The 27,524-nt window shown below is 43.6% G+C and overlaps 1 protein-coding gene across 6 annotated transcripts in view; it reads left to right on the plus strand.

The window, feature by feature from the left end:
• The window catches only part of NEGR1 (neuronal growth regulator 1), a 641,177-nt gene that overhangs the window by 521,919 nt on the left and 91,734 nt on the right, over positions 1-27,524 (plus strand). For 3 of the 6 annotated variants that reach the window (XM_040360701.1, XM_040360705.1, XM_040360704.1), the window contains one exon: positions 22,796-22,837. The exons of 2 other annotated variants lie outside the window; for them this stretch is intronic. In XM_040360701.1, coding sequence (XP_040216635.1) covers positions 22,796-22,837 — 42 coding nt within the window. Of the gene's footprint in view, positions 1-10,227; positions 10,809-22,795; positions 22,838-27,524 lie in introns of those variants that run through there. One more of the 6 variants, XM_040360703.1, reaches the window with a different exon arrangement.

Raw genomic sequence — 27,524 nt, forward strand, 5'->3', positions numbered from 1 at the left:
ATCACCAATGTAAGGAGCATTCTTCTCACTGATCACCAATGTAAGGAACATTCTTCCCACTGATCACCAATGTAAGGAACATTCTTCTCACTGATCACCAATGTAAGGAACATTCTTCCCACTGATCACCAATGTAAGGGACATTCTTCCCACTGATCACCAATGTAAGGAGCATTCTTCCCACTGATCACCAATGTAAGGAGCATTCTTCTCACTGATCACCAATGTAAGGAACATTCTTCCCATTATTCACCAATGTAAGGAACATTCTTCCCACTGATCACCAATGTAAGGGGCATTCTTTCCACTGATCACCAATGTAAGGAACATTCTTCCCACTGATCACCAATGTAAGGGGCATTCTTTCCACTGATCACCAATGTAAGGAACATTCTTCCCATTATTCACCAATGTAAGGAACATTCTTCCCACTGATTACCAATGTAAGGGGCATTCTGCTCATTGACCACCAATGTAAGATACATTCTTCCCACTGACCACTAATGTAAGGGGCATTTTGTCATTGACCACCTTAAGATACATTCTTCCCACTGACCACTAATGTAAGGGGCATGTTTGTCATTGACCACCATTGTAAGGAGTACGCTTCCCACTGACCACCAATTTAAGGTACATTCTTACCATGACCACCAATGTATGGGGTATTATTCCCACTGACCACCAATGCATGGGGCATTCTTCCCACTGATCACCAATGTAGAGGGCATTCTTAACACTGACTTCTATTGTAAGGAACATTGGGCCAGATTCACAGAATAGATACGATGGCGTATCTCCTGATACGCCGTCGTATCTCTTGTCGTATCTATGCGGCTGATTCATAGAACCAGTTACGCATAGATATCCCTAAGATCCGACAGGTGTAATTGACTTACACCGTCGGATCTTAGGATGCAATACTTCGGCCGCTGCTGGGTGGAGTTCGCGTCGTTTTCCTGCGTCGGGTATGCTAATGAGCATTTACGGCGATCCACAACGGTTTTCGCGTTCGTTACGTCGTCGCTAGTAATTTTTTCCCGTCGCAAAGTTAGTCATGATTTTACATGCCTTAACTTTACACGAGCCATGTTAAAGTATGGCCGTCGTTCCCGCTTCGAATTTCAATATTTTTTTGTTTTTGCGTAAGATGTCCGGGAATACGAAACGCCGTAACTCACGTCGCCGTTCAAAAAAATTACGTCACATCGCGAAAAACACGGCGGGAATTTCAAAACTGAGCATGCGCAGTACGTCCGGCGCGGGAGCGCGCCTAATTTAAATGGTACACGCCCCATTTGAATTGGGCAAGTTTACAGGTAAGTGCTTTGTGGATCAGGCACTTACACTGAAAACTTGCGGCGGTGTAACGTAAATGGGTTACGTTGCGCCGCCGCAATTGTACCTGAATCTGGCCCATTATTCTCACTGACCACCAATGTAAGGGGCATTATTCCCACTGATCACTAATGTAGGGGGCATTCTTATCATTGACCACCAATGTAAGGCATATCCTTCCCACTGACCACCAATGTAAGGGGCATTCTTATTGACCACAATATAAGCAGCATTCTTCCCACTAACCATCAATGTATGGGATATTCTTCCCACTGACCACCAATGTAAGGGGCATTCTTCCCACTGATCACCAATGTAAGGGGCATTTTTCCCACTGATAACCAATGTAAGGGGAATTCTTATCATTGACCACCAATGTAAGCAGTATCCGTCCCACTGACCACCAATGTAAGGGGCATTCTTATTGACCAAAATATAATCAGCAGTCTTCTGCTTACATTGGTGGTCGTTATACTAACGATTGTGTATGTATGATGGGTGTAATGTATCTGGGTGTAATATGTGTGTATGGGAATGTATTGCATCTGGGTGTATGGGGGGTATAATGTATATGTACTTTGTTTGCGGTCCCTGACCATGTCCTGTATTACGTCTACAGTCTCTGACCGTGATGACATTGTTGAAAAGGGGTGGAGCATTAAAATGATGCCCCCCCTGAAAAACGTTCTGCGGACGCCCATGCCTGTCACCCCTGTAATGTTATTGTTAATGTTCTAAAGAAGTGGCTGAGAAAGAATCCTAACTGAAACATGTATTGTGGGTGGACTGACCCTTTAAATTTGGTTGCCCTTTAAACAAGACAACATTCCTTCCTTTCCAAGACGGCCAACCAATCTAAATACAATCCTGCTGATTTTGCAATTCAATTGGTAAAAAAAAAACAGGCTTGAAAATCTCAGTTACATTAGCATAAGCTGTTCACAGCCACCTGTCTCTCTTTATTAGTGGCGTGGCATTAATTTCTTCCTGTGCATGTATTTAGCATATATGAGTGCTCCCCTTGTACAGCTATTGCGGGGGAATATGTTAAACATCAGTGGCCACTTGAGGAAAACAGATGCCCTTGGCTTTTAACATTGGAGTTTCTTTGGCTTGCAACTGTTTGCGTGTGGCCATGGAGCTTATCAAATCCCATTTTTGAACTTGTGTTTTTTACAGTTATTTAGGCCAGAAGTAATCATCTACTTAGGTGCATCAAATATAGTGGGGTAGATTCAAGAAGCAATTGCGCCTGTGTAACCATAGGTTACACAGCGCAATTGCTTACTTGCCCCGGCTTAACGAATGCTCCTGATTCAGGAACCTCGTTACGCCGACTGCAGCCTAAGATCTGCGCGGCATAAGGCTCTTATGCCCGCATATCTTAGGCTGCATTCTTGCGGTGGCCGCTAGGTGGCGTTCCCGTTGTGCTCAGTGTATAGTATGCAAATTGCATACTAACACCGATTCACAACGTTGCGCGAGCCCTGCGTACGCAATTTACGTCGTTTACGTACGGCGGTTTTCGCGCAAGGCTGCCCCTGCTATTAGCAGGGGCAGCCCATGTTACGTATACCCGTCGTTCCCGCATCGCGAAATTTGAATTTTACGTAGTTTGCGTAAGTGAATCGTGAATGGCGCTGGACGCCATTCACGTTCACTTTGAAGCAAATGACGTCCTTGAGACGTCATTTGCCGCAATGCACGTCGGGAAAGTTTCCCGACGGAGCATGCGCTCTACTATCGGCGCGGGAACGCGCCTAATTTAAATGATTCCCGCCCCCTACGGGATCATTTAAATTGCGTGCTCTTGAGCCGGGCATTTTGCCGGCGCGGCCGCGCAATTTACGGAGCTTCTGCTCCGTGAATCAAGGGCAGCGGAGCAAATTTGCGGGGGCGCAGGGCAAAAACTTTGCCCTGCGCCTCCGTAAATAATGCGCAATTTTACCTGAATCCGGGCCAGTGCTTTTAAAACCTCTTCCTGCATAAAGATTGCAAACCTAACCTTCTACCACATTACTTCTTCCTGCAGTTCTCTGAGTTGTAATAAGATCACCAAGGCTTTTATCACGAATGTCACGTCCACCCCAACAAAGGTGGTCAGACACTATAGCTGGCTACTGTGCGCTTCACCTATAGCAGCCCCTTTTCGCTTAAGACAAGCAGGCCTACCGGTACTTGGTTGCCTCTAGGACTTTATACACAATGCTATAGTGCCTGGCCACCACACCTGGGCAGACGTGAACTGAGCAAAGCAAACAGGTACTTGCAATTTTAGCAGATAGTGTGGTTCAAAGACAGTTCAGGTAAAGGCAGGCTGAGTTTAGAGGATAATTCAGTATTCGTTCCAGGGTAAAAGGCAGGCTGAATTCAGGGCATAATCCAGTCCAATCCGGGTCATACACATGGGATCCAACAGCAAGCAAGGCAGACTAACAGGAGACTTGGTTTAGCACAATACAGGTAAGTCTGTCTCTATCACAAGCCAGGGATAGAGTGTTCGGTTTGACTGAGCAGATCAATCACTTAACAGGTGAACACAGACAGGGAGGAAAAGCAACAGCCAACACCCGGGTGCTGGAATGAGGAACAGGGACACCAAGTGATCATGACATTATATTTTTCAATATAATTGGATGTATATATGAAGGCATCTCCTTTAAATGTGCCTTCCCTCTAGTAATGGCATTGTAAAAAGCAAACACAGCCTAAATACACCAACCAGCCACAACGTTATGATGACCCACCTAATGTTGAGTAGGTCCTCCTTTTACCGCCTAAACAGTCTCTTTAGCTCCCAGAACAGCCCTGACCAATCACAGTATGAACGCCACTAGACCTCTGAAGATATGCTGTGATTTCTGCAATCAAACTGTCAGTATTAGATTCTTTAATTCATGTAAGCTGTGAGGTGAGCCTCCATAGATCAGAATTGTTTTTCCAGCATATCCCACAGATACTCGATGGATTGAGATCTGGAGAACCTCAAATTTGTTGTTGTGTTCCTCAAACCATTCTTGAACTATTTTTGCATTATGCTGCTTTAAGAGGTCATTGTCATCAGGGAATACCATTTTCACAAAGGGGTATACTTAGTCAGCAATAGTGTTTAGGTATTATGTGTCAAGTAATATCCATGTGAATGGCAGGACCCAAGGTTTCCCAGCAGAGCATTTCCCAAAGCATCACACTGCCCCTGCAAACTTTCCTTCTTCCCATACTGCATGCTGGGGCCATTTCTTCTCCAGGTAAGCAATGGACATGCACCCGGCCATCCACATGATTTAAGAGAAAACATGTTTCATCAGACCAGGCCACCTTTTTCCATTGCTCCATGGTCCAGTTCTGATGCTCATGTGCCCATTGTAAGTGCTCACGGGTCAGCATGGGCACTCTGACCAGTCTGTGGCTACGCAGCCCCATACACGACAAACTGCTTTTGACACATCTACTTTAGGGACAACATAATACATTCCACCGACTTTCAGATGCCATTGTAACGAGATAATCAATTCACTTAACCTGTCAGTAGTCTTAATGTTATGGCTGATCGGTGTATGTTTCAGTCTTAGGTTTTAATATTCCAGCCAGTGTATCAGGTCATTTAACAGAAGTCAACCTGCTTTCTGATCTGTATGAATAATGCTGCACTGTAACACTTCTGTTGTCCTGTATGCTGGGTGTAAATCTCAGTATCTGTTCTTATTCTGTATGTATGGACAGGGCCACTAATAGGGGGGGACCACCAGTCCTCCTGTAGGGGGCCCAGGTACACAGAGGGGCATGAGCAACAGGGGGAATTGGTGCGGTCGGGCAGAGGGGCATTTACAGAAGGATGCCCTGTGTGGTGCTCTGCAGCAGCTGAAAGCTGGTTTCTCTCCCTCTTACCGACTTTCAGCTCCTGCAGGGAGAGACACTGGGCCAGATCCACAAAAGGGATACGCCGTTGTATCCCTGTTTCTATCTATGCGGCTGATTCACAGAATCAGTTACGCATAGATATTCCTAAGATCCGGCAGGTGTACACTGTCGGATCTTAGGATGCAGTACCTCGGCCGCCGCTGGGGACAATTCTCGTCGAAATTCCGCGTCGGGTATGCAAATTAGCACTTACGGAGATCCACAAAGCTTTTTCCCTTCGTTTTTTTTCCCGTAAGTGTTAGTTTGCCGTCGCAAAATTAAGGCTGCTTTTACAAAGTGTAAACTTAGTACACCATGTAAAAGTAGACCCTTCTTTCCCGCGTCGCTGTCAAATTTTTTTTTATTTTTTTTTTTTCCCGCCGCAACTTTTTTTTTCTTTTACACCAGTCGCGATTCTCAAAACTCGGTGCAACGTAAATCCACGCAAAGCACGTCGGGAAAATCACGTTGGGAGCATGCGCAGTACGTCCGGCGCGGGAGCGCGCCTAATTTAAATGGGACTCACCCCATTAGATTGGGCACGCCTTGCGCCGGACAGATTTAAGTTACACAGCTGCAAATTTCTAGGTAAGTGCTTTGTGGATCGGGCACTAACTTGGACAATTTGCGGCAGTGTAACTTAAATGGGAAAAGTTAAGTTACGCCCGCTATTTGTGGATCTGGCCCACAGACACTCCCTGTTCTGTCTGATTCTGATCTCCCCCTCCCCTGTGCCCCCTGTCACTGTGCTGCCCCCCTCCTGTGGCACTTACAGCTTCCCTATCCTATATAAAGAAATAAAAAATTGTAACCGTAATAAATAATTTTTAGAAATGGTCAAATAAAATAATATTGAAAATATAAGCTTTTTAAAAAAATTATGTAAAAAAAATTCAAATGCAAAAAACAATTAAAAGGGCTAATTCACACAGGTTCTCCGTTATGTTTGTGTCCACTAATAATGATTTTAGTGTATTTTTTGTGAAAATATTGTTTTGATATATTCAGGGGGGAGGGGCCCTGACAGGTAAGCTGTAAAGGGTCCCATGATTTCTAACAGCAGCCCTGTGTATGGATGGTGCACATTATCACTTCTCTTGTCCTGTATGCTGGGTGTAATTTTCACTATCTATTCTTATTCACTATGATTGGACCCTGCAGAGTACCACTTTTCTTGTCCTGTATGTTGGGTGTAAATCTCAGTATCTGTTTTTATTCTGCATGTGTGGACACTCCACATTATCACTTCTCTTGTGGTGTACGTCATTCCTTCCTTGGACCCGGCAAAGTACCACTTCTCCTGTTCTGTCTGCTGGGTGTATGTTTTTGTCCTGCTCACGACGTGTCTACCTCCAATAGAGAACAGGCACCACCAGACAGGGCCGGCCTTTGGGGTGTGCGAGCTGTGCGGCCGCACAGGGCGCCATGGGCAACAGGGGCGCCCTGCGGCCACCCAGAGGCGTACTAAGGGTGGGCGAGCCGCCCCCGGGTACCACACACTGGGGGGGTGTCAGACCGGCACCCCCCTCCGCGATTGTTTTACACCCGCGGTGGCATTTTTTTCCTCTATGTGTATGTTTAGGTGACCAGGGGACGAGGGGTGAAGATGGGGGGGCGCCACAGGATTAGCTCGCACAGGGCGCCTGAACACCTAAGGCCGGCCCTGCCACCAGATCCTGTTTGAAACCCCCACAAAATGGAGAGAGATCTGGTGAAAAACTCCAGATGGAGAGAACATTCTTGGTAAATAATCTGATGACTTAGGTAGTTGGCCTATCAAAATTCCACTTTGGTAAAGTTGGAATGAGGAAAGAGCGGGGCAGTGCTCTCAGTCCACTATTGGAAAACAACACTAGACAGAAAGCATTTTATTTCAGGGTCCAGCATGACCTTGGTGCCCGAGAAGGAGGACCTGGGAACCCCTCCAGGGACCACTTCATGCAATGCCTCACAAAAAAAAAAAAAAGAAACCAATAGACTTTTGTTGGGCCAGGCTTCCTGCTACAAAGTGGAAATTGTGGCCCAGTCACTCCAGACAGCGTTCCTCCTGAAAAGAAACCAGATCCAGTGCTGGCACGGCAGACAAAAGGAGCAGCAGCCGCACACCCCAGAAGGGGACCACCCAGTTCCCAACAAGCATAGCCTTTCAATCCATTCAAGAGTGCTCCAAGCCAAGTGAAGGAACAGAGCTCCCATCTTCAAAATGGAGGCCACATCCCCAAGTTAGGTCGTAATCCAAAGCTACACCAGGACCCCCTTAGTGGCGGAGATAGGTTGGGGGGGTGCCCCTCGGTGCAGCTTTGTTTTGTACCTAATGTCCAGTTCCTGTGTGTGGTCAGTTGTTACTGATAAGAGAGAGGTTTGTCCCTTAATGAACATACTGTGTTTCCCCGAAAATTATACCCACCCTGAAAATAAGCTTGTAAAATCCTATAATCCACTCTATTACAGTAGTATATAATGTACAGTGTGTGTTTTCGTAATATAATTGCAGGGAGGAACGCTCCGGCGGGTCACAAAAGCGCAGAGCGGCACTATAACAAAGGTATTTGGCACAATTATTATACAGAAACACACATTGTACATGATATAATACTGTAATAGAGTGGGTTATAGGATTTTACAAGCAACCTGACAGGCAGGGAGGGAGAGGGGGAGAGAAGACAGCACATTACATGGTAAGACCCAGTGGCGTAGCGTGGGGGGTGCATATAAACTTAAATGTCCCCAGTGTTCATCCAATCCAATAGTCCAAAAAAAGTGCTGACATGATAGTGCCTCCACCAAACAATCACACTGCCGCTTACCAGATGGATGTGTTCTCTATTTTTTTTTATATTTTTTGCGCTATAAACAAAAATAGAGCGACAATTTTGAAAAAAAACAACAATATTTTTTACTTTTTGCTATAATAAATATCCCCAAAGAATATATAAAAAAACTTGTTTAGGCCGATATGTATTCTTCTACATATTTTTGGTAAAAAAAAAAACGCAATAAGCGTTTATTGAATTGGTTTGTGCAAAATGTATAGGGGATAGTTCTATTGCATTTTTATTAATAATTTTTGTTTTCTAGCAATGGTGGCGATCAGCGATTTTTATCGTGACTGCGAAATTATGGCGGACACATTGGACACTATTTTGGGACCATTGTCATTTTTACAGCAAACAGTGCTGTACAAATGCACTGGTTACTGTAAAAATTACACTGGCAGTGAAGGGGTTAACCAGGAGGGGGCGCTGTAGGGGTTAAGTGTGCCCTAATGTGTGATTCTTACTGTGGGGGGGGGCGTGGCTTGGCGTGTGACGTCACTGATCGTCGTTCCCTATGACAGGGAACAGACGATTAGTGACAGTCTGATTACACTTACCTCTCCCTGTTCTTCCTCTCTGTGACCCGATCACGGGACACCGGCGGCGATCGGGTCCGCTGTTCCTGCGGGGACGGTCACGGAGAAGAGGACTGGGTTGCGAGCGCGCCAAGGCTGGGATCTTAACCACTTCATTACTGGGCACTTAAACACCCTTCGTGCCCAGACCAATTTTCAACTTTCAGCGCTGACGCATTTTGAATGACAATTGTGCGGTCATACAACACTGTACCCAAATTATATTTTTATCATTTTTTTCCCACAAATAGAGCTTTCTTTTGGTGGTATTTGATCATCTCTGCGATTTTAGTTTTTTGCGCTATAAACAAAAAAAGACAGAACATTTGGAAAAAAAAAATATTTTTAACTTTTTGTTCTAATAATATCCCAATTTTTTTTTAAAGAAAATATTTTTTTCCTCGGTTTAGGCCGATACGTATTCTTCTACATATTTTTGTTAAAAAAAATTGCAATAAGCGTACTGTATATTGATTGGTTTGCGCAAAAGTTATAGCGCCTACAAATCAGGGGATAGATTTATGATTTATTTTTTACTAGTAATGGCGGTGATCTGCGATTTTTTTTTTTGTCAGGCCTGCGATATTGCGACGGACATATTGGACACTTTTGACACAATTTTGGCACCATTCACATTTATACAGCGATCAGTGCTATAAAAATGCACTAATTACTGTATACATGTGACTGGCAGTGAAGGGGTTAACACTAGGGGGTGAGGAAGGTGTTAAGAGTATTCCCTGGGTGTGTTCTAACTGTGTGGGGGGAGGGGACTGACTGGGGGAGGTGACCGATGCTGTGTCCCTATGTACAAGGAACACGGCATCGGTCTCCTCTCTCCCTGACAGGACGTGAAGCTCTGTGTTTACACACAGAGCTCCACGTCCCTGCTGTCACCGCCGATCGCGGGGCACCTGACGGACATCGCAGCCGCCAGGCACACGCATCGGCTTCTCAGCGATGCGCTGGGCACAGTGTTTTCCCGCTGCGCGCCCCCCAGCAGCGCGCGCGGGTAATGCACATAAAAGGACGTCCAGGGACGTCCACCCGGAACTTGAGAGCCGCGCTGTGGACGTCTTTCGTCTATATCGCGGCTCTCAAGTGGTTAAAGGGGACGTACATGTACGCCCTTGTGCCCAGCCGTACCATTTTGTCGACGTATATATCGCCGTGCGGCGGTCCTCAATTGGTTAATCGCGTTACTCGTTAACCAAGGTTCCACTGTAACTAGTTATGGCTTTATGATTTGCCGCTATTGTGCTTTTTAACGTACGCATACCTTTTAAATAGGAAGTCAGACGGAATGCCGTTCTAAACACACTAAGATAACCACAGAGCCACCCGGCGGACTTGTAAAATAACTTCAGTGCAATTATCAGAAACAAATTCTCTGTCTGTAGCTTGATAAGATTATTTTAACTCAGGCAAACAATTATTTGAATGAATGAATTATTTTCCTACTGTCGCCATTCATTGTATCCTTCTGCGACAGCAGAGGTGTTAATTACGCTCAATGTATTTATGGCGTTTAATTGTGTACACTTTAACGCCTAGCTTGGCGATTGCGACCTTGATTTTGATTGGCACATGGTTTATTTCAGAAGGCTCATTTCCGCTCCCGAGGCAGACGGGGAAGGTCGCGACGAAGGAAAAAAAACGGATCTGCTATTAAATCAAAGATGCAAATATATTTCCCAAAAATAAGCAAATCGTATTTACATTTTTTTTTTATTGCGTTTATTTTGGCCGGGCAAATCATTTAAATTATTTAACGGCAGTAAAAAAAATGTTTAATTAATGCCAGATCATTTGTTCTCCGCCGCGTTAAGTAGCCGGTTTTCTTTTGTTTATATAAATAATCAGCATGGCCTAATTTCAAGTGACACAACGTGTAGCTTAGAATAAAGAAAATAAAGAAAAAGAAGGGCTTTGTATGTAAGTATATATTTGTTGCGTTTACATCAAGGGATGTCGAAAAAAACCTTTTAGGTAGCGTGGTTGTGAATTCAAATCATGTGGAACAGGAAGTTGTGCGCATTGATGAGTGGCTGGGGGCGCTAAAAGGAACATCTTAGGTTATGTTCCTTTCTTGTGCTGATTTTATTGAAGTTCAACAAACAAAAACAGAGAGCAAAGAGGGAAGAAAAGGCAAGAACGCACGTTTTATCTAAAAGCGCAGACTTCGGCGCGGCAGCTATTTTTATAAGATCTGAAGTTTTTGCAGGCTTGTGCCCAGAGTCAACAAACATTATTATTTTTTTTGCATTGTTGGAATATGTTATGTTTACTAAGTCATTAAAAAAAATTGTAGTAAGAAAACAAGTGCCAATAAGCCCAGATTTGGTTGACGCCGGGGAAGCCATACTGCTTAATAAGCCCATTACCCATAGCTCACTACTGACCCTTATTTGAAGGTACTGACCCTCCTATGGAACCAAATTGCCCCTCTCCCTCTTTCATCTTCAGTTGTCCCTTCTTTTTGCTCTGATGTATATATAGATCTGTTCCAATGCACTGTTTAAAGCCTCGTACACACGACAGAGATTCTCGGCAGAATTCGCAGAGAAACTCGGTCAAAACCCGGATTCTGCCGAGAATCTCTGTCGTCTGTACAGTTTTGGCTCGATGGAGCCGCCGAGGAGCTCGACGAGAAAATAGAGAACATGTTCTCTATTTTCTCGTTGGCCGCGTTGTTCTATAGGAGAAGGCGGCCCGCCGAGCTCTTCGGCGGCTTCATCCCAAAACGAGACGAGGAACTCGACGTGCCAAGCACGTCGAGTTTCTCTGTCGTGTGTACGAGGCCTAAGGCCCCGTACACACGACCGAACATGTCTGCTGAAACTGGTCCACAGACCAGTTTCAGTGGACATGTTTGGTCGTCTGTACATCCGACCGGACGATTTTCCGGCGGATCGGACAGGTTTCCAGCGGACAAATGTTTCTTAGCATGCTAAGAAACATGTCCACTGGAAGCCTGTCCGTCGGACATGTTCGGTCGTCTGTACAGACTCACCGGACATGTCCGCTCGGCTGAAAGCCCTCGCATGCGTTGAAGTGATTCGACGCATGCGTGGAAGCATTGACCTTCCAGGGTCACGCACGTCGCCGCGTCATCGTCGCGGCGACGGCGCGGCCACGTCACCGCGTATCCTGTCCGCTGGGATTTAGGTTTGATGGTGTGTACAACCATCAGACCAAAATCCGGCAGCGGACATGTCCGATGAAAACGGTCCGGCGGACCGTTTTCATCGGACAGTCCGTCCGTGTGTACAAGGCCTCAGTGTTAAACCTTTCAACCAACTTCTAAATCAGTGGTTCTCAACCTGGGGGTCGGGACCCCCTCGGGGGTCGAATGATGATTTGCCAGGGGTCACCAAATCCTGGGCTGTTCCTGAAGCCCGCACCACTCTCCCAGCCATTTTGCTGCCGCCCAGCAGGGCTGTCCCTGGAGCCTGTGGCCACCCAGCTGGGCTGTTCCTGAAGCCTCCGGCCGCCTACTCACCCTCTTCGCAGCCACCCACTCAGTTCACGGCATGGCTGGGGGGCAGAGACTAGAGGTCAGCTGACTGGTGAGGAATGTGAAGTGGGAGGGGCTGGAGGAGACCCTATCCTGATTTTGCCATTGGACTCACTCCAAGAGACACCACAAAGTTGGCGACACAGTGAGTAACACTACCTTTGATTATAGTTGCCATTAAAAGTCCCCACTACAGTTCTCAGGTCAGCAGATGACCTTGATCAAGAGCACCTAAGTTGGCCGATCAGAACACCCCCCAGCACTGCCAATTATTCCAACTCCTACCACCAGCACTGCCACTCATCCCATTCCCCTCACCTCCCCACCAAGGAGTAAGAGAAGGAATAAAAATAGAGAATACATGAAAGGGAGAGGAAAAGAGGGGGAGGAACAAAGAAAAAGGGAGAGAAAGAATAAGAGAAAGAACAATAAAGATGGCTAGAGTGTTTAATACTGTACGAGTAGAAGGGACTCAGGGAGCAGTAAATGTCCCTTGGTTAGGGGCGCAAATTACTTGTCTTGCCTTGGGTGCTGACAACCCATGTTACGAAAATAATTTTACTGTTGGGGGTCCCCATAACTTGGGAAATTTTATCAAGGGGTCACGGCACTAGAAAGGTGGAGAACCACTGTTCTAAATGAATGCCAAATAAATAATAAGAACCTAAGTGGAACTTAAAGCAGAGTTCCACCCAAAAATGGAACTTCGGCTTTCCGGGAAACCCTCCCCGCCTCAGGTGTCACATTTGACACCTTTCAGGGGGAGCAGATACCTGTGTAATACAGGTATTTTGCTCCCACTTCTGGGCATAGATACCCGAGCCACCTGCGGGTTATTTATGCCACTTAGTAAGTGTTAGTTTGCACATGTTTTGCACTGTATATGAATTAATTTGGAATTCATCCTTTAGCACTTTACCACTTTTACAGTTTGCACGTTTAGATTTATTTCTTTAGCGCAAGATCAATTTAAGAGTTATACCTCTATATCGTTCTTGCTGGTAATCAAATTACAAAACTATTTAAGTTGGCCAAATGTGTTGTTCTTTCCCATCTCAAAAAGTTGGGAGCTATGCATTATCATGGCAGGAGATATAGGGATCGATTTACTAAAGGAATAATAATAAAAAAAATAGACTGCACATTTTGCAAAGTGCAGTTGCACTAGAGCTTAGTAAATGAGCAAAACATCTGCTAACTTCCATCTTTCCATTTATCATGTGCAAGCAAAAATGCATTTTTTTTTCCTTGTATGTGATTGGGTGTTCTTTGCAAAGTGAAGATTTACCTTATTTTCTAAGTGCACAGTCAATTTCCTTTTAGTAAATCAACAACCCCATGTCATGTCATGGGATTGGTAGTCATTCTAGTTTATTCAGTTGAGTAACACTAAATAGTTCATAGCGATCTAAAAATCATATTTGACAGGGTCGGAATTTCCAACAGAAAAAGTCAGATCTGAGCTTTTGGTCGGAAATTCCGACCGTGCGTATGCTCCATTGAACTTTTCCCGTTGGAAATTCCGACCGCGTGTACAGGGCTTAATGGAATATTTTTATAGTTTACTGAAGTTTTAGAGTTCCAATTTATCCCAAAAATGTTTAGTAGTGTTGAGGTCAGGGCTCTGTGCAGGACACTTAAGTTCCTCCACATCAAACTCAGCAAACCATGTCTTTATGGAGCTAGCTTTGTGAACTGGGGAGTTGCACTTCAATTATTTGAAAGTCAACGTATAATCAGGGCTAATAATTTTTTTAGTTTTGAAGTAGGTCATCACTGGAACAGTTGACCCATGACCCCTGTTCTGATGAGAACTGTAAATGTACGATTTCCAAAGGGGTTGGGACATCTTTCTGCAAAGCCCATGTAGCACCTGTCAGATTGTAAAACTCAGAAGTAGGGGATAAAGGTAAGTATTTTACCAGGGCTGTCGCCCAGACAGTGGGTTGGGAACATTTTGAGGTGGTGTGAACATTTAAAGACAACTTCACTGAAAGTGACGTTTTCTATCATCGTTGGTGACCAACTGTATGAACATGACTTCATTTTGGGCTGTAGATTTGCGATAACAGATCCTCTTCAATCAGACGCCCCAAAATGTCTACGTTTTCAGAATGTCACCTTTTCAGATGTCATGTCATGACTGGTAAACCAACAATTGAAATGCTGACTTCCCTAGGCCTAGGAAAATGTCACTCATGAGAAGGGTGAAAATGCTATTGTGTATTTGTCTTGCCTTGCCGAGTCTAATTTGCTTTTTGAAAATGCAAATTTTCTTCTCCTGCAACTTGGCAGTCTGGCTTATTAATAGTTTAAGCTACTAATTACTGTAATTTCACCACCGGCTTCCAACAAACGTTGAGCGAGTCAAGTTCCTCTGGAGAATTTTGCCGCGCAGAATGATGATCTTGTTCTTCGCTATGGGGGATACTCTTCAAACTGTTAAATTAAATTTGGGAACTTTGATTTTGGAACTCGGCATGTGTTTTCTTCCTCTCTTTTTTTAAGTGAAATTGCTGAACAATGAAACTCACGTACAAAGACCCACCTTCAATCAAATTACCAGTATGTACCGGATGGAAAGAAATGAGACTTGCAATTATTAAAATGAAGACGGCTAAATTAATTGTGATCATATTGAATGATTTGTACTGTGAATCATACGATTTCGAGGACTGCACACAATCTGACTGTCAAGCTGACCTGACTGTTCTGTAGATTTTGAGATATGTTGGGTTTGCATATGGTGCAAATGCAGACTTCTTGTAGGTGCATTCAGCTTACATTTAAGATCAGTTTGAAATACTGCTGAGATCTTTCTGGCCACCTTCTGACCTGTTTCTAACCTCTCTCTGACTTGCTTCTAATGCTGCGTACAAACGATCAGAAATTCCGACCAGAAAAGTCCGATGTGAGCTTTTGGTCGGAAATTCCGGCCATGTGTATGCTCCATCAGACTTTTCCTGTCAGAATTTCCGGCTGGCTCTCAAATTTTTCAGCAAGCTGCATAGGCTTGGACAGGCAGTCAAAACCAGGGCTAGCCACCACACCTGTGCCTCTTGGGCACACAAAAATTCCAGGATTGGACATGTGACCTTTTAGTTGACCAGAAATATAGAGGGGGATCTGTAATGAGGACACTCATTTCTGTAACATCCCTCTAATAGGAAATTTTCCTTACTTCCTGTTGTGTCTAAAGGATAGGAAGTGAAGTTTTTTATTGAAAAATGTAAAAAAAGGTGGGCTTTAACCATTCTGTAAACTATCCAAAGGTTTGGGCTATAGATACACTGTATGCTGCTTTTGCATTCTCCTTGTATGGGGTGAAGCAAAGCAAATAAAGGCCAATATAGGGTAAGGAAACAGGCTCAGTTAAATGTAGACCTTCATGGACAACCATATATTTACATTATTTTTGTGTGGTTGAGCTGCATTGTTACCACCCCACAACTGCTTCCCTTTAATCGACATAGGCAGTGGATGGGTTTGTACATGCTGCACCGGCAATGTTATTCATCACAGCACAGCAATAAGTACCCCTCTCCCATTGCATTAGGCAGGCATATGGCCCACCTAAACCAAATGGGGCAAAGCCACAAATACAACGTAATGTCACCAGCTCACCACTTGTCAACACCTTTGGAAAGTTTGACACAAGAACAGTAGCTTGACACTGTAGCACTTAGGAATTCCAGAGAATCTGAACCGACTGACACAAGTACGCTTAGTATCTCACAATCAAAACTGGATGGTAGAGACCAGCAGTCTCCAAACTGCAGCCGGAGGGCCGGATGAGGCCCTTGGGGCACCAATTCATTTACTGACACCAAAGAAGGGGCACAATTCTTACCAATGACACAAATGATGGGGCAAAATTCCTACCAATTACACCAACAATGAGGTACGATGACGCCAATGATGGGGCACAATTCCTGTCACTGACACCAAAGATGGAACATTGTTTACTCCAACTGATGCTGAGACATTTTCTACTCCCAATAGCACAGTCTGCCCCCCCCCCCTAAGTCTGAAGGACAGTAAACTGGTCCTTTGTTTAGAAAACTTTAGACCCCTGGTGTAGACGATGCAGCCCTCTTCAGACTGGGGAATCTTGTAAGCTAAACAAACACATCAAAGAGCTGCACAATTCTGGCCAAAATGAGAATCTAAATTTTTTTGCTTAGAATAAAGATCACGATTCTCGCGGCGTAACATCATCTTTCACATAAACAAAATTGGGCTAACTTTAACGTTTTTTTTTTTTATTCATTAAAGTGTATTTTTTTCCCAAAAAAATGCATTTGAAAGACTGCTGCACAAATACAGTGTGACATAAAATATTGCAACAACCACCATTTTATTCTTTATGGAAGTTTGTTTGATCTATTCTAAAGGACAAATTGTTACAATGTTTATAGTTAGTTCCACAACTGAGGACTGTTGTGATACTTGGCAGACTGCCTGTTTTTTTTGTTTGTTTGTTTTTTTTGACAGCTTGGGCTTCAGCAGAGAATTCTCTGCATAGAAAGAATCGGGAAAATGCTTTGTCAAGATCGCAAGGGGGAAAAAAATCATGATAACGATTCTTAACCACTTCAATACTGGGCACTTTCGCCCCCTTCCTTTTCAGACCAATTTTCAGCTTTCAGCGCTCTCGCACTATCAATGACGATTGCGTGGTCACGCTACACTGTACCCAAATGAAATTGTTATCATTTTGTTTACACAAAGAGAGCTTTTTTTGGTGGTACTTATTCACGACTCCGTTTTGAATTTTTTGTGATATAAGCGGAAAAAGAGCAGAAATTTGGAAAAAATTATATTTTCTTTCTTTTTTTAAAAAATCCAATAAAATTGAATTTTGTCATACATTTAGGCCAAAATGTATTCTGCTACATGTCTTTGGTAAAAAAAAATTAGTTAAGTGTATAATAATTGGTTTGTTGATCATGGATAGATGTGCGCAGATGATCACGGGCATGTGTGTGCAGATGATCATTGGGACATATGATTTTACTGTTATATATGTGGGGGACAGGTGTTTTTACTGTGTGGGGACATTATCTTAGGGACTTTGTGTGTTTACATTGTGGGAACACTAGGCCAGTGATCAGATGTAAAAAAAAGCTCATGCTCACTGATCACCAGCCGGCTGCAGAGATCCGCTCTCCTCTCCTCACTGACAACTTCTGTGTGAGGAGAGGAGAGCCGATTGCCAAGCAACTGGCTCTCTATTTACATCACATGACTGCTGTGATTGGACGCAGCCATCATGTGATCAGGAGGGCCAATCACAGAGCCCTCCTGCCGTTCAGAGTCCAGGTGACACAAAAGCATTGGGATTGCGCCGCTGTGCGGGCACGTGCGCCGATCCCCCTCCTTCTGTGGGACGTTCCTGAAGCACCCACCCAGCCGTATATGTGCAGTGGCCGGGTGGGAGGTGGTTAAGGATTAATCGTGCAGCTCTAATGTAATGTAATGTACAGTATGTAAACCAAGGACAGAGGGTCTATCCTGTGATGGAACTCCTCTAGTTCAAATGGATGTCCTGTAAACAGCTAAAGTGTTTCGGGGGACAGCCCCTCTTTAACCATCTGCTGGTTACAAGACATCCATTTGAACTAGAGGTGTTCCATCACAGGACAGACCCTCAGTTCTTGGTATACGTACAACTCTGTTATCATTCCTACTTTTGTAAAAAGTGATCCACTGTGGATTGCGTGTTAACAAACCCTAACAAGGAAAGTCATGTCTACCCCCTGGCTGTGCTGTATGCCGGGGCTTTGTAAATATCAGGAATGGATAGACAAAAACACAAATCCTTTGGCAGGCAAACAGTTTTCAATTCAATTTTTTTTACAGCTAATGCTTTTTATGCTTTTGCATTCTAAGGTCCTCTGAACTCCAATTTTTTTAATGCCGCCTTGTAACAAATAACGTAAAAATGACCAAGGGTATTTGCCAGTTAGACCATAGATTGGTATCACAGAATTAATAACTGTAAGGCATATTTATAGTTTCTACCATGCTGAGCCTCTGCTGCCCCTCCGTTCAAACAATTTCTGTGATTTCCCATCTTTTCCTCAATAAGCTGCCAGGCAAAAAAGTTTTGCTGCAAAGTAAGCAACTGTGACACTCACACAAGGAATCCTTTCAGCCTCTCACTCTACACAGCATCCACCTGACTTTATGGTGGATTATTCCGTTTACGCCTTTGTTTTGGCAGACATCCCAGGCTCGGCGTTCGCGCGTCTGTCTTTTTCCAGAGCTTCAAGTGGAAACGCTGTCAGGCTGCTCGGCTTAGGATCTTCTGTTCTCCTCGGCTTCCCGGAACCCAATTTACTGTAGGAGAAAAATACCTCCTGTTACAATTAGGTAAAATGGGTCAAGCAGCAATGCAGATTTAACGGATCAAACATTGAGAAGCTGGCAAGGCGGCTAGCGCTGCACAGGAATACTAAAAACTTTCTGGCTCCAGATAGGTTTTGTGTTTCAGAAAAACAACTCGATACATTTAAATGTAAACTTGTATGTGCTTTCAGTTGACTTGTCAAACAGCAGGCCATCTACACGATCCTAAATAGAAGTCGTTCAAAGGAGACACTGACAAGGATAGAGCGTGCATCCAAAGTATCAATTCAAAGCGCAAAGAAAGCGCACAAGAGCACAGTTTGGCCTGGGATGCATGATGATAGGAGAAGGGTTAAAATAGAGATTCTGGTAAAACCTACCTTGTCATAAAATTACAACCTCCTAACACCTATCCTAACCAGTTTATAGTGATACTACAGTCTTGTTCATTTTTTGCTTAAAAATAACAAACATAGTATACTTACCTCCTCTGTGCAGTTGGTTTTGCACAGAGCAGCCCACATCCTCCTCTTCTCGGGCCCCTCTTCGCTGCTCCTGGCCCCTCCCTCCTGCCGAGTGCCCCCATAGCAAGCAGCTTGCAATGGGGGTACCCAAGCCAAGCTGTAGCTCTGTGTGTCCATTCAGACAAAGAGCCATGGCTAGGCTTCGCCCTTTCTCTCTCCTCATTGGCTCACTGACTTTGACAGCAGCGCAAGCCAATGGCACTCCTCTGCTGTCTCAGCCAATGAGGAGGGAGAGTCCCAGGCAGCCGAGTCTCTCCTTCAACATCACTGATACATCATTGGTTGTTCGAAAGTCGTAATGGTGCATAATGAAAACCTGTGGCTTTGTGTTACTAAAAGGCAGGCTTCACCCACCTGCTGGCTTGTATATAATTTTTTATACATTTTTAAAGCATTTTGCCAAGGCGCCCCTGAAGATGCCTCAAGGCACCCCAGGGTACCTAGGCACCCTGGTTGAAAAAGGCTGCACTGGGACGCACACACTAGAAACCTCCATAAACCTGTGAGTGTTTGGTTGCTTAGGGGCCTCCACAGAATATAATCTGGCACTGATCCCAAGCAGCTTTGTCAAACCTACCTACTAGATTACAGAATTATATTTATCTTCCACTCTTCCCTGTCCCATTCCACATGCATATATTGATTTCTGTGCAGCAAAACAATTCTGCAAGGTAAAAGAAACAACTATGTTGGTATATGGTCTAGAGCAGTCTTTCTCAACCAAGGTTCCATGAAGCCCTAGGGTTCACTCAGAGGTTGCCAGGGGTACCTTGAGCAATTAAGTACAGTAATCACTGACACCAATGATCTTTTTTAGCCATTTGTACGATTGGTGTGGGGGGATGATTTCCAATGACCGCAAATATAAGGAGCATTCTTCCCAATGACCATCACGGTAATGTACTGTGAGTTGTAGATATAGTAATTATTAGTAGGGTTATTAGTTTGAACTCTCTTCAATACTGAACCCCCAAGGACTTAGACTGGGGTGCCATTAAAGTTCATGTGCATGTAAAGGCAGACATCGCAATACTTTTGACAATATAGTGTATGTTCTCCCACTGCTTGTGTGGGTTTTCTCCCCACACTCCAAAGACATGCTGGTAGGGTATTTGACTCCTCTCTAAATTGGCCCTAGTATGTATGTATATGTATGCACTGTTCAACAAATTGTTGTGTGTTTTTTGTTTTTTAATCTTATCTTTAAACTATAATCTTTTATTAAATACGGTTTCTATTATTTTTTGCAAGCACAGTGATAATCCCCTCCCAACTTCCCCCCTTTTTGAATGTAAGCATGTGTGATAGGGTCCTTGGGGGTTCAGTATTGAAGAGAGTTCAAACATTCCCACATACACACTCCTAAACCTTGTGGACGGCCTTCCCAGAAGAGTTGATGCTGTTATGCCGCGTACACACGATCAGTCTATCCGATGAGACCGGACCGATGGACCGTTTTCATCAGTTAACCGATGAAGCTGACTGATGGTCCGTTGCGCCTACGCACCATCGATTAAAAAAACGATCGTGTCAGAACGCGGTGACGTAAAACACGACGACGTGCTGAAAAAAACAAAGTTCAATGCTTCCAAGCATGCGTCGACTTGATTCTGAGCATGCGTGGATTTTTAACCGATAGTTGTGCCTACTAACGATCATTTTTGACCTATCGGTTAGGAATCCATTGGTTAAATTTAAAGCAAGTTTGCTTTTTTTAGCCAATGGTTAAATTACTGATGGTGCCCACACACGATCGGTTTTGACCGATGAAAACGGTCCATCAGACCATTCTCATCGGTTTAACCTATCCTGTGTACGTGCCATTATAGCTGCAAAGGGTGGGCCAACTCAATATTGAACCCTACGGACTAAGACTGGACTGCCATTAAAGTTCATGTGCATGTAAAGAGGCAGGCTTCCCAATACTTTAGGCACTATAGTGTGTGAACTCCATGCAGATAGTGACCTGGCTGGGATTGGAACCAAGGACTCTTAGGCCCCATACACACGGGAGAATTTATCCGCGAATACGGTCCAGCGGACCGTTTCCGCGGATAAATCCTCTCGAGGATTTCAGCAGATTTCTATGCGATGGCGTGTACACACCATCGCATTGAAATCCGCGCCGAAATCCTCTGGCGATGACGTGTCGCGCCGTCGCCACGATTATGACGCGGCGACGTGCGCGACGCTGTCATATAAGGAATTCCACGCATGCGTCAAATCATTACGACGCATGCGGGGGATCCCTTAGGACGGATGGATCCGTTGAGTCTGTACAGACCAGCGGATCCATCCGTTGGGATGGATTCCAGCAGATGGATTTGTTCTGCATGTCAGCGAATATCCGATCTGCTGGAATCCATCCCAGGGGATAAATATCCGCGGATAAAGATCCGCTTGCGTGTACACACCAATGGATCTATCCGCTGAAACCCATTTGCTGGGATTTATCTGCGGATGGATTCTATGGTGTGTACGGGGCCTCAGAACTGCAAGGCAGATGTGCTAACTATTAAGCCACTGTGCCCATATCCTTTGCTAACCCATACTATAGCCTATCCTACACTCTTTCCTGTATCCTATCCTACATATTCTCATGTGTTCTTTCCTTAATCCTATCCAATTTTATTTTATGTTCTCTTATCCTATGCCCTCTCTTATATCATATCCTTTTCCATCCTATATCCTATCATATTCCTTTCTATAGGGGGACATATGCCGCGTACACACGATAATTTTTCGGCATGAAAAAAAAACGAAGTTTTTCGGCATGTCGAAAAAACTAAGTTTTTCCAACTTCATCATTAAAACAACGTTGCACACACACCATAATTTTAAAAAAATGCTCTAGCAAAGCGTGGTGACGTACAACACGTACGACGGCACTATAAAGGGGAAGTTCCATGTGGATGACGCCACTCTTTGGGCTGCTTTAGCTGATTCTGTATTCTGTAAAAGACGATTTGCGCCTTTCTGTTTGTTACAGCGTGATGAATGTGCTTACTCCATTATGAACGGTAGTTTTACCAGAACAGGTGCTCCCATCTCATAACTTGCTTCTGAGCATGCGCGAGTTTTTAACGTAGTTTTAGCCCACACACGATCATTTTTTACAACCCGAAAAACTACATATTTTAAACCGTTAAAAAATGCAGCATGTTCGGAAAAAAAAATTGTCGTTTTTCAGAAGCCGAAAAATTATGTGAAGCCCACACACGATCATTTTAAATGACATTTTTTCATGCCGAAATATGATCGTGTGTACGCAGCAATAGAGGTTGAAAACCCCACTCCACTTCAATCTAAAACACAAAAATAAAACATACTTTCAATGCATCCTTGTTCGTAAAAAGTAAGGTTGGTGCCTGTTTATTCGTTATTAAAAGGGCTTTAGGATTTATAATAACTTCAACCATCCTTTCAGGATGAGTAGTCATTTTCCCGCATACTCCCATTAGTCTTAAATCATCACAACTGGCCCAGGTTTTATTTTTCCTTGTATTGTAAATCCAAATAGATAATAAAAGAGGGAGAATGAGATAAAAGCCTTCAGCCTTCAGCTGCTGGCGAGGGGACTTCTCAGACATTATGGTACGGTTTGACATGAATTCATGTCACTTGTGTCTTATGTCCAGGTATATATATTTATGAACAGTCTTTGTCCCTGTTTGTTGCATGAATGTTGCCTGTCTCATTCTATGTCTGTCTTCCATATAGTGTGTGATTAATACCCAACCTCTTGTTTTGTTTTTCTTTCCTCTTCCCCTACTGTAGAAATAATTGAACCTTCCACCACTAGTCCTGTCACCAGCTCAGGTCAGTGTCCACATACACTCAAGTATGTTTGGGTACTTTCTCTCTGCTTTGTCATGTCATGTGCCATCCGTCATGTCAACTTATCCATAGCATAAAAGGGTCAGTCCACAGTTCACCCAAACTTGATATTTCAGCCAGTCGTGAACATTGAAGGGTGCAAAGCATCCACTGTCATATGTGCGTAAGAGCATATTCCAGTAGCATAATATTCCTGATCTTGGTTCCTCCATGGAGTCTTGCCTCTTTTTATAAATTCTCCATAATTTCACATTTTTGAAAACCATTGACCTCCCTCATAATGCCCATAGCATTTGAGAAGATGTAAAATGACTGTGGCAAGAAAATCTCACCAATGAAATCTTGAAGACATACACTATATGGCCAAAAGTATGGACACCCCTCTAAAATTAAGGCACACAAAGCCAGCTCAATAAAGGCATGGTTTGGTGATTTTCAAGTGGTCTGCACAGAACCCCTGAACTCTATTAAACACCTTGAGGGTGAATTGGAACACCTTTTGCAAAGCAAGTCTTCTAATGCCCCGTACACACGATCAGAGTTTCCGGAATAAACTCTGACTGTTTTTTCTGAGGGAATTTCGTTCAAGCTGTCTTGCATAAACACGGTCACGCCAAATTCCGACCGCCAAAAACGCGGTAACGTACAACACTAAGGCCTCGTACACACGACCGAACATGTCTGCTGAAACTGGTCCATGGACCAGTTTCCGCGGACATGTTCGGTCGTCTGTACGGCCAACCGGACAATTTTCCGGGGGATCGGACAGGTTTCCAGCGGACAAATGTTTCTTAGCATGCTAAGAACCATGTCCGCCGGACATGTCCGATGGTCAGTATGACTCATCGGACATGTCCGCTCGCCCGAGAACCCACGCATGACATCAAAGTGATTTGACGCATGCGTGGAAGCATTGAACTTCCGCGTCAGAGAACGTCGGTGTCGTATACGTCACCGCGTTCTCTGTCCGCGGGGATTTTGGTTTGATGGTGTGTACAACCATCATACCAAAATCTGCTAGCGGACATGTCCGATGAAAACGGTCCCCGGACCGTTTTCATCGGACAGATCCGCTCGTGTGTACAAGGCCTAAGACGAGCCTAGAAAATTAAAGTTCAATGCTTCTGAGCATGCGTCAAATTGTTTCTGAGCATGCATGTTTTATTTCTTCATCGGAGTTCCATACAGACTAACGGAATTTCTAAGTCCGTCGGAATTTCTGATGGAAAAAGTCTGATGGGGCATACACACGGTCGGAATATCTGATGAAAAAATTCCATCTGACTTTTTCCGTTGGAAATTCCGATTGTGTGTACAAGGCATAACACAACGTCAACACCTGACCTCAGAAATGTTCTTTTGGTTGAATGGGCACAAATTCCCACAGACACTGTGCAAAATCTTAAAGAAAGTGGAAGATGTTATAACCTAAAACAAAGGACTAATGCCATATTAATGCTCATGGTTTTGAAATGAAATGTCCGACAAGCAAATATGAATGCGATGATCGGCCGTCCACAAAATGTGATGGACAAATCTGGCCAAGTTTGATTTTCCAAATTTTGTTTGAAATTCCTGTATCACAACATTAACCCCTTGGCACTGGCCGCATACAAATTTGTGGCCTCTCAGCGCCTGGTACTTAACCGTATATTTGCGTGAATTGCTGTCCATACAGCTGTGTCGGTGCGGGCTTCCGACACAGTTACCGGCACCTAACTGATCGCTGCTTGCAATTGGGAGTTTTGGGATCCTGTGACCACCGTGAGAGCCAATCACGGCAGTCATATGCTCTTACGCCCCACCCCATTTCTGGTGTCATAAACCCCTTAAAGGGCCAGGTGGCACAAGCGTGAAGGGGTCAAAGGGGAATCCCTTGCAATACAATCATTAAGATACTGCAGTGGATACAACAGTGTAATAGGCCTAACTTGTGCATGCCTAACTTTTAATTTATTAAATGTATGTCGAATTTCAGTAATATAATGTGAGGTGGTTTAGGTGCACACTGTTCTTGTACGTTTTTTCCCTTCTAAATGATGCAGCAGCATGCTGTAAAAAAGACAGCTTAAAGGACAGATGGTTAGTAACAAGTGCTTCGAGCACCCAACATTTAAAAAGGACTTATCAACATAAAATGAGAATAAACTAAAAAGATATGAAAACCCCAAAGTACCATCCTTGAAACAAAATCCAACTTTTTTAAAGGAAGACATTCAGCAGCAAAAAAGTCAGTTTACCCAAAAATAAAAGCTCCATCAACATTAAAGCGGAGTTCCACCCAAAAGTGGAACTTCCACTTTAAGCCGTCCTCGCCCCTTTTTTTTTTTGCCACAAAAATTTGCCAGGATCGTGCATCTCAAACCCATAGAATTCTCCTAAAAACTTATGATAGTGACAATCTCGATCGTGATCCCTATTCACAAACCTTTGACTATATAGTGTATATGACGCCAGTTGGTGATTGTGTTCACCAGCAAGATATCAGTGTTGGGTGGAATGATCCTTTAATGCCTAAGTTTGCCTTTTTTCTTTTCAAATTGTAAGTAATGGAGGGTGAAATCACACATGAAAATGTATTTTTTACTGTTATAGTTGGATGAGGAGTAAAGATCTAAGCTGTAGATATCAGAAGGTTGTTAGTTTAGCAGTGGCTGCAGAATGCGTTCCTAAGTATCCTCAAGTGAATGAAGCTGGCCAAACCCCCTTAGAATTTATTTTCTAAATATTCTTTCTATTTTTTAATCATTAATATGGGAAAATCAACGATTGTCTTCAACTGTAATGACAAGTAAATGCAAACCTGAAAAATGTACTTTTTTCTGCAACAAACAAAATTTTACTATGAATGTGGTTTTCGTAAAAAAAAAAAAAAGTCACACTTATTGTAATGTGCATACACATCCCAAAATCAGATGTAGAATTCAAAACATTGGCATTTCAATCAAACACATTTTTTCAGGCTTTTCATATTGCCAAGTCAATAATGATACTATTGAATGCTGTGATTACATTTTTGTCTGAATTTCGGCATGAATGCTCCAACTAAATTCTACTGATATTTGGCCAGCTTTAGACACAAAAGACCAACAGGTCACTTTTGAATGGGAATCTGTATAGGAAACTGCAAGCAAAGTTTCCAATGTTGTTTATGGAATGCTTATACAATTTCATTTACAATTTTTCTACAGTTTCTCTTCCATACCAAGTCAAATTTATTACAGATCTGTGCATCATTAGAGAGCATGCACTTTAAAAACAAGTTTTGGAAAAATATATTACAATTCAGATATTACCTATTTTTCAACCACGTGGCGCTTCTGAATTACCGTATTTATCGGCGTATACGCGCACTTTTTTCCCCTTAAAATCAGGGGAAAATCGTGGGTGCGCCATATACGCCGTTTCCCACTGTCTCTGAGCCTAGAGCCGAGCCGAGTGTACTGCACACTCGGCTAGGCTCGACCACGCTCAGCTCCGCCCACAGCCACGAACACACAGGAAATCCGGCTCCTCTCGGCTCTAAATCCAAAAACAAACACCGCTGCAACCCCGGGCAAGGTGCGGATGGACTCGCAGACGGACACGCTGGACGGAGACGGACACCTGGATGGAGGCCGCAGACGGACAAATCCAAAGCCGCAGACAGACACCCACAAGGCTGGACGGACCCTGTGCAAGGCCACAGACGGACGCCGGACAAGGCCGCCGATGGACGCAGGGCAAAAATGTAAGTTTTCTTTTTTTCCTAAAACTTCCTTTCTAAGGTTGGGGTGCGCATTATACGCCGGCACGCTGTATACCCCGATAAATACGGTAGTTGTCATTTGCCATGGTGGATAGTTCTAAAGCCAATATAGGCTTAATGGGACAAGATAGGTATAAAGTACTATATAAAAAACTTGATTATTTCACCAGCCCGCTTTACATAACACCAGGTCTTTAACACACTGTTCTACTGGTGTACTATTGTGTTGTCTTAGTCATTTCATTGGTCATTAGCTGATGTTTGAAATCAGATATGAGTAAAGATGGGAGCTACATTGTGGGGCAGCTATTTAATTTCCAAAGATGTATCCTATTTATTACGAAAGTGACATCATCAAGGTGTGAGACACAAGCTGGAGTGTGGTCCTCTGTTAGCCATAAAATAGATCAAGATTTATATTTTGTTTTTTTTGGCCAAAATAAAATCACTAGATAAAGGGGATACGCGTCTGGAAAGATTGCAAAGCTTACTAAAAAACAAAACAAATAAAAAATAGCCATGAAATCAATTACCTTTGGTGAGTTTTGCATATATGTGGGGGAAATCAATCTTCAATGGGGGTCACAGATAAAAACAAATACCCAACTCAAACCTTCCCTCGCTAACTTCATGTAAATTTTTATTATTAATATTATAATAAAGGATTTGTATATCTAAATAAAGTAAATCTGCAATTGAAAGTGCTAAATGTGAAATATATGGACAGCTGCTATGCACTATGCCATGATACCAGACATTAGAGAAATCAATATACAAACAGTATATAAATATACAAACTGGAATATGCAGTTCAGTTTTGGGCACCAGTTCACAAAAAGGATATTGAGGAACTGGAGAAAGTGCAGAGAAGGGCAACCAAACTGATAAGAGGCATGGAGGAGCTCAGCTATGAGGAAAGAT

The sequence above is a fragment of the Rana temporaria genome, chromosome 7, assembly GCF_905171775.1.
Source record: "Rana temporaria chromosome 7, aRanTem1.1, whole genome shotgun sequence".
NCBI classification, from domain to species: domain Eukaryota; kingdom Metazoa; phylum Chordata; class Amphibia; order Anura; family Ranidae; genus Rana; species Rana temporaria.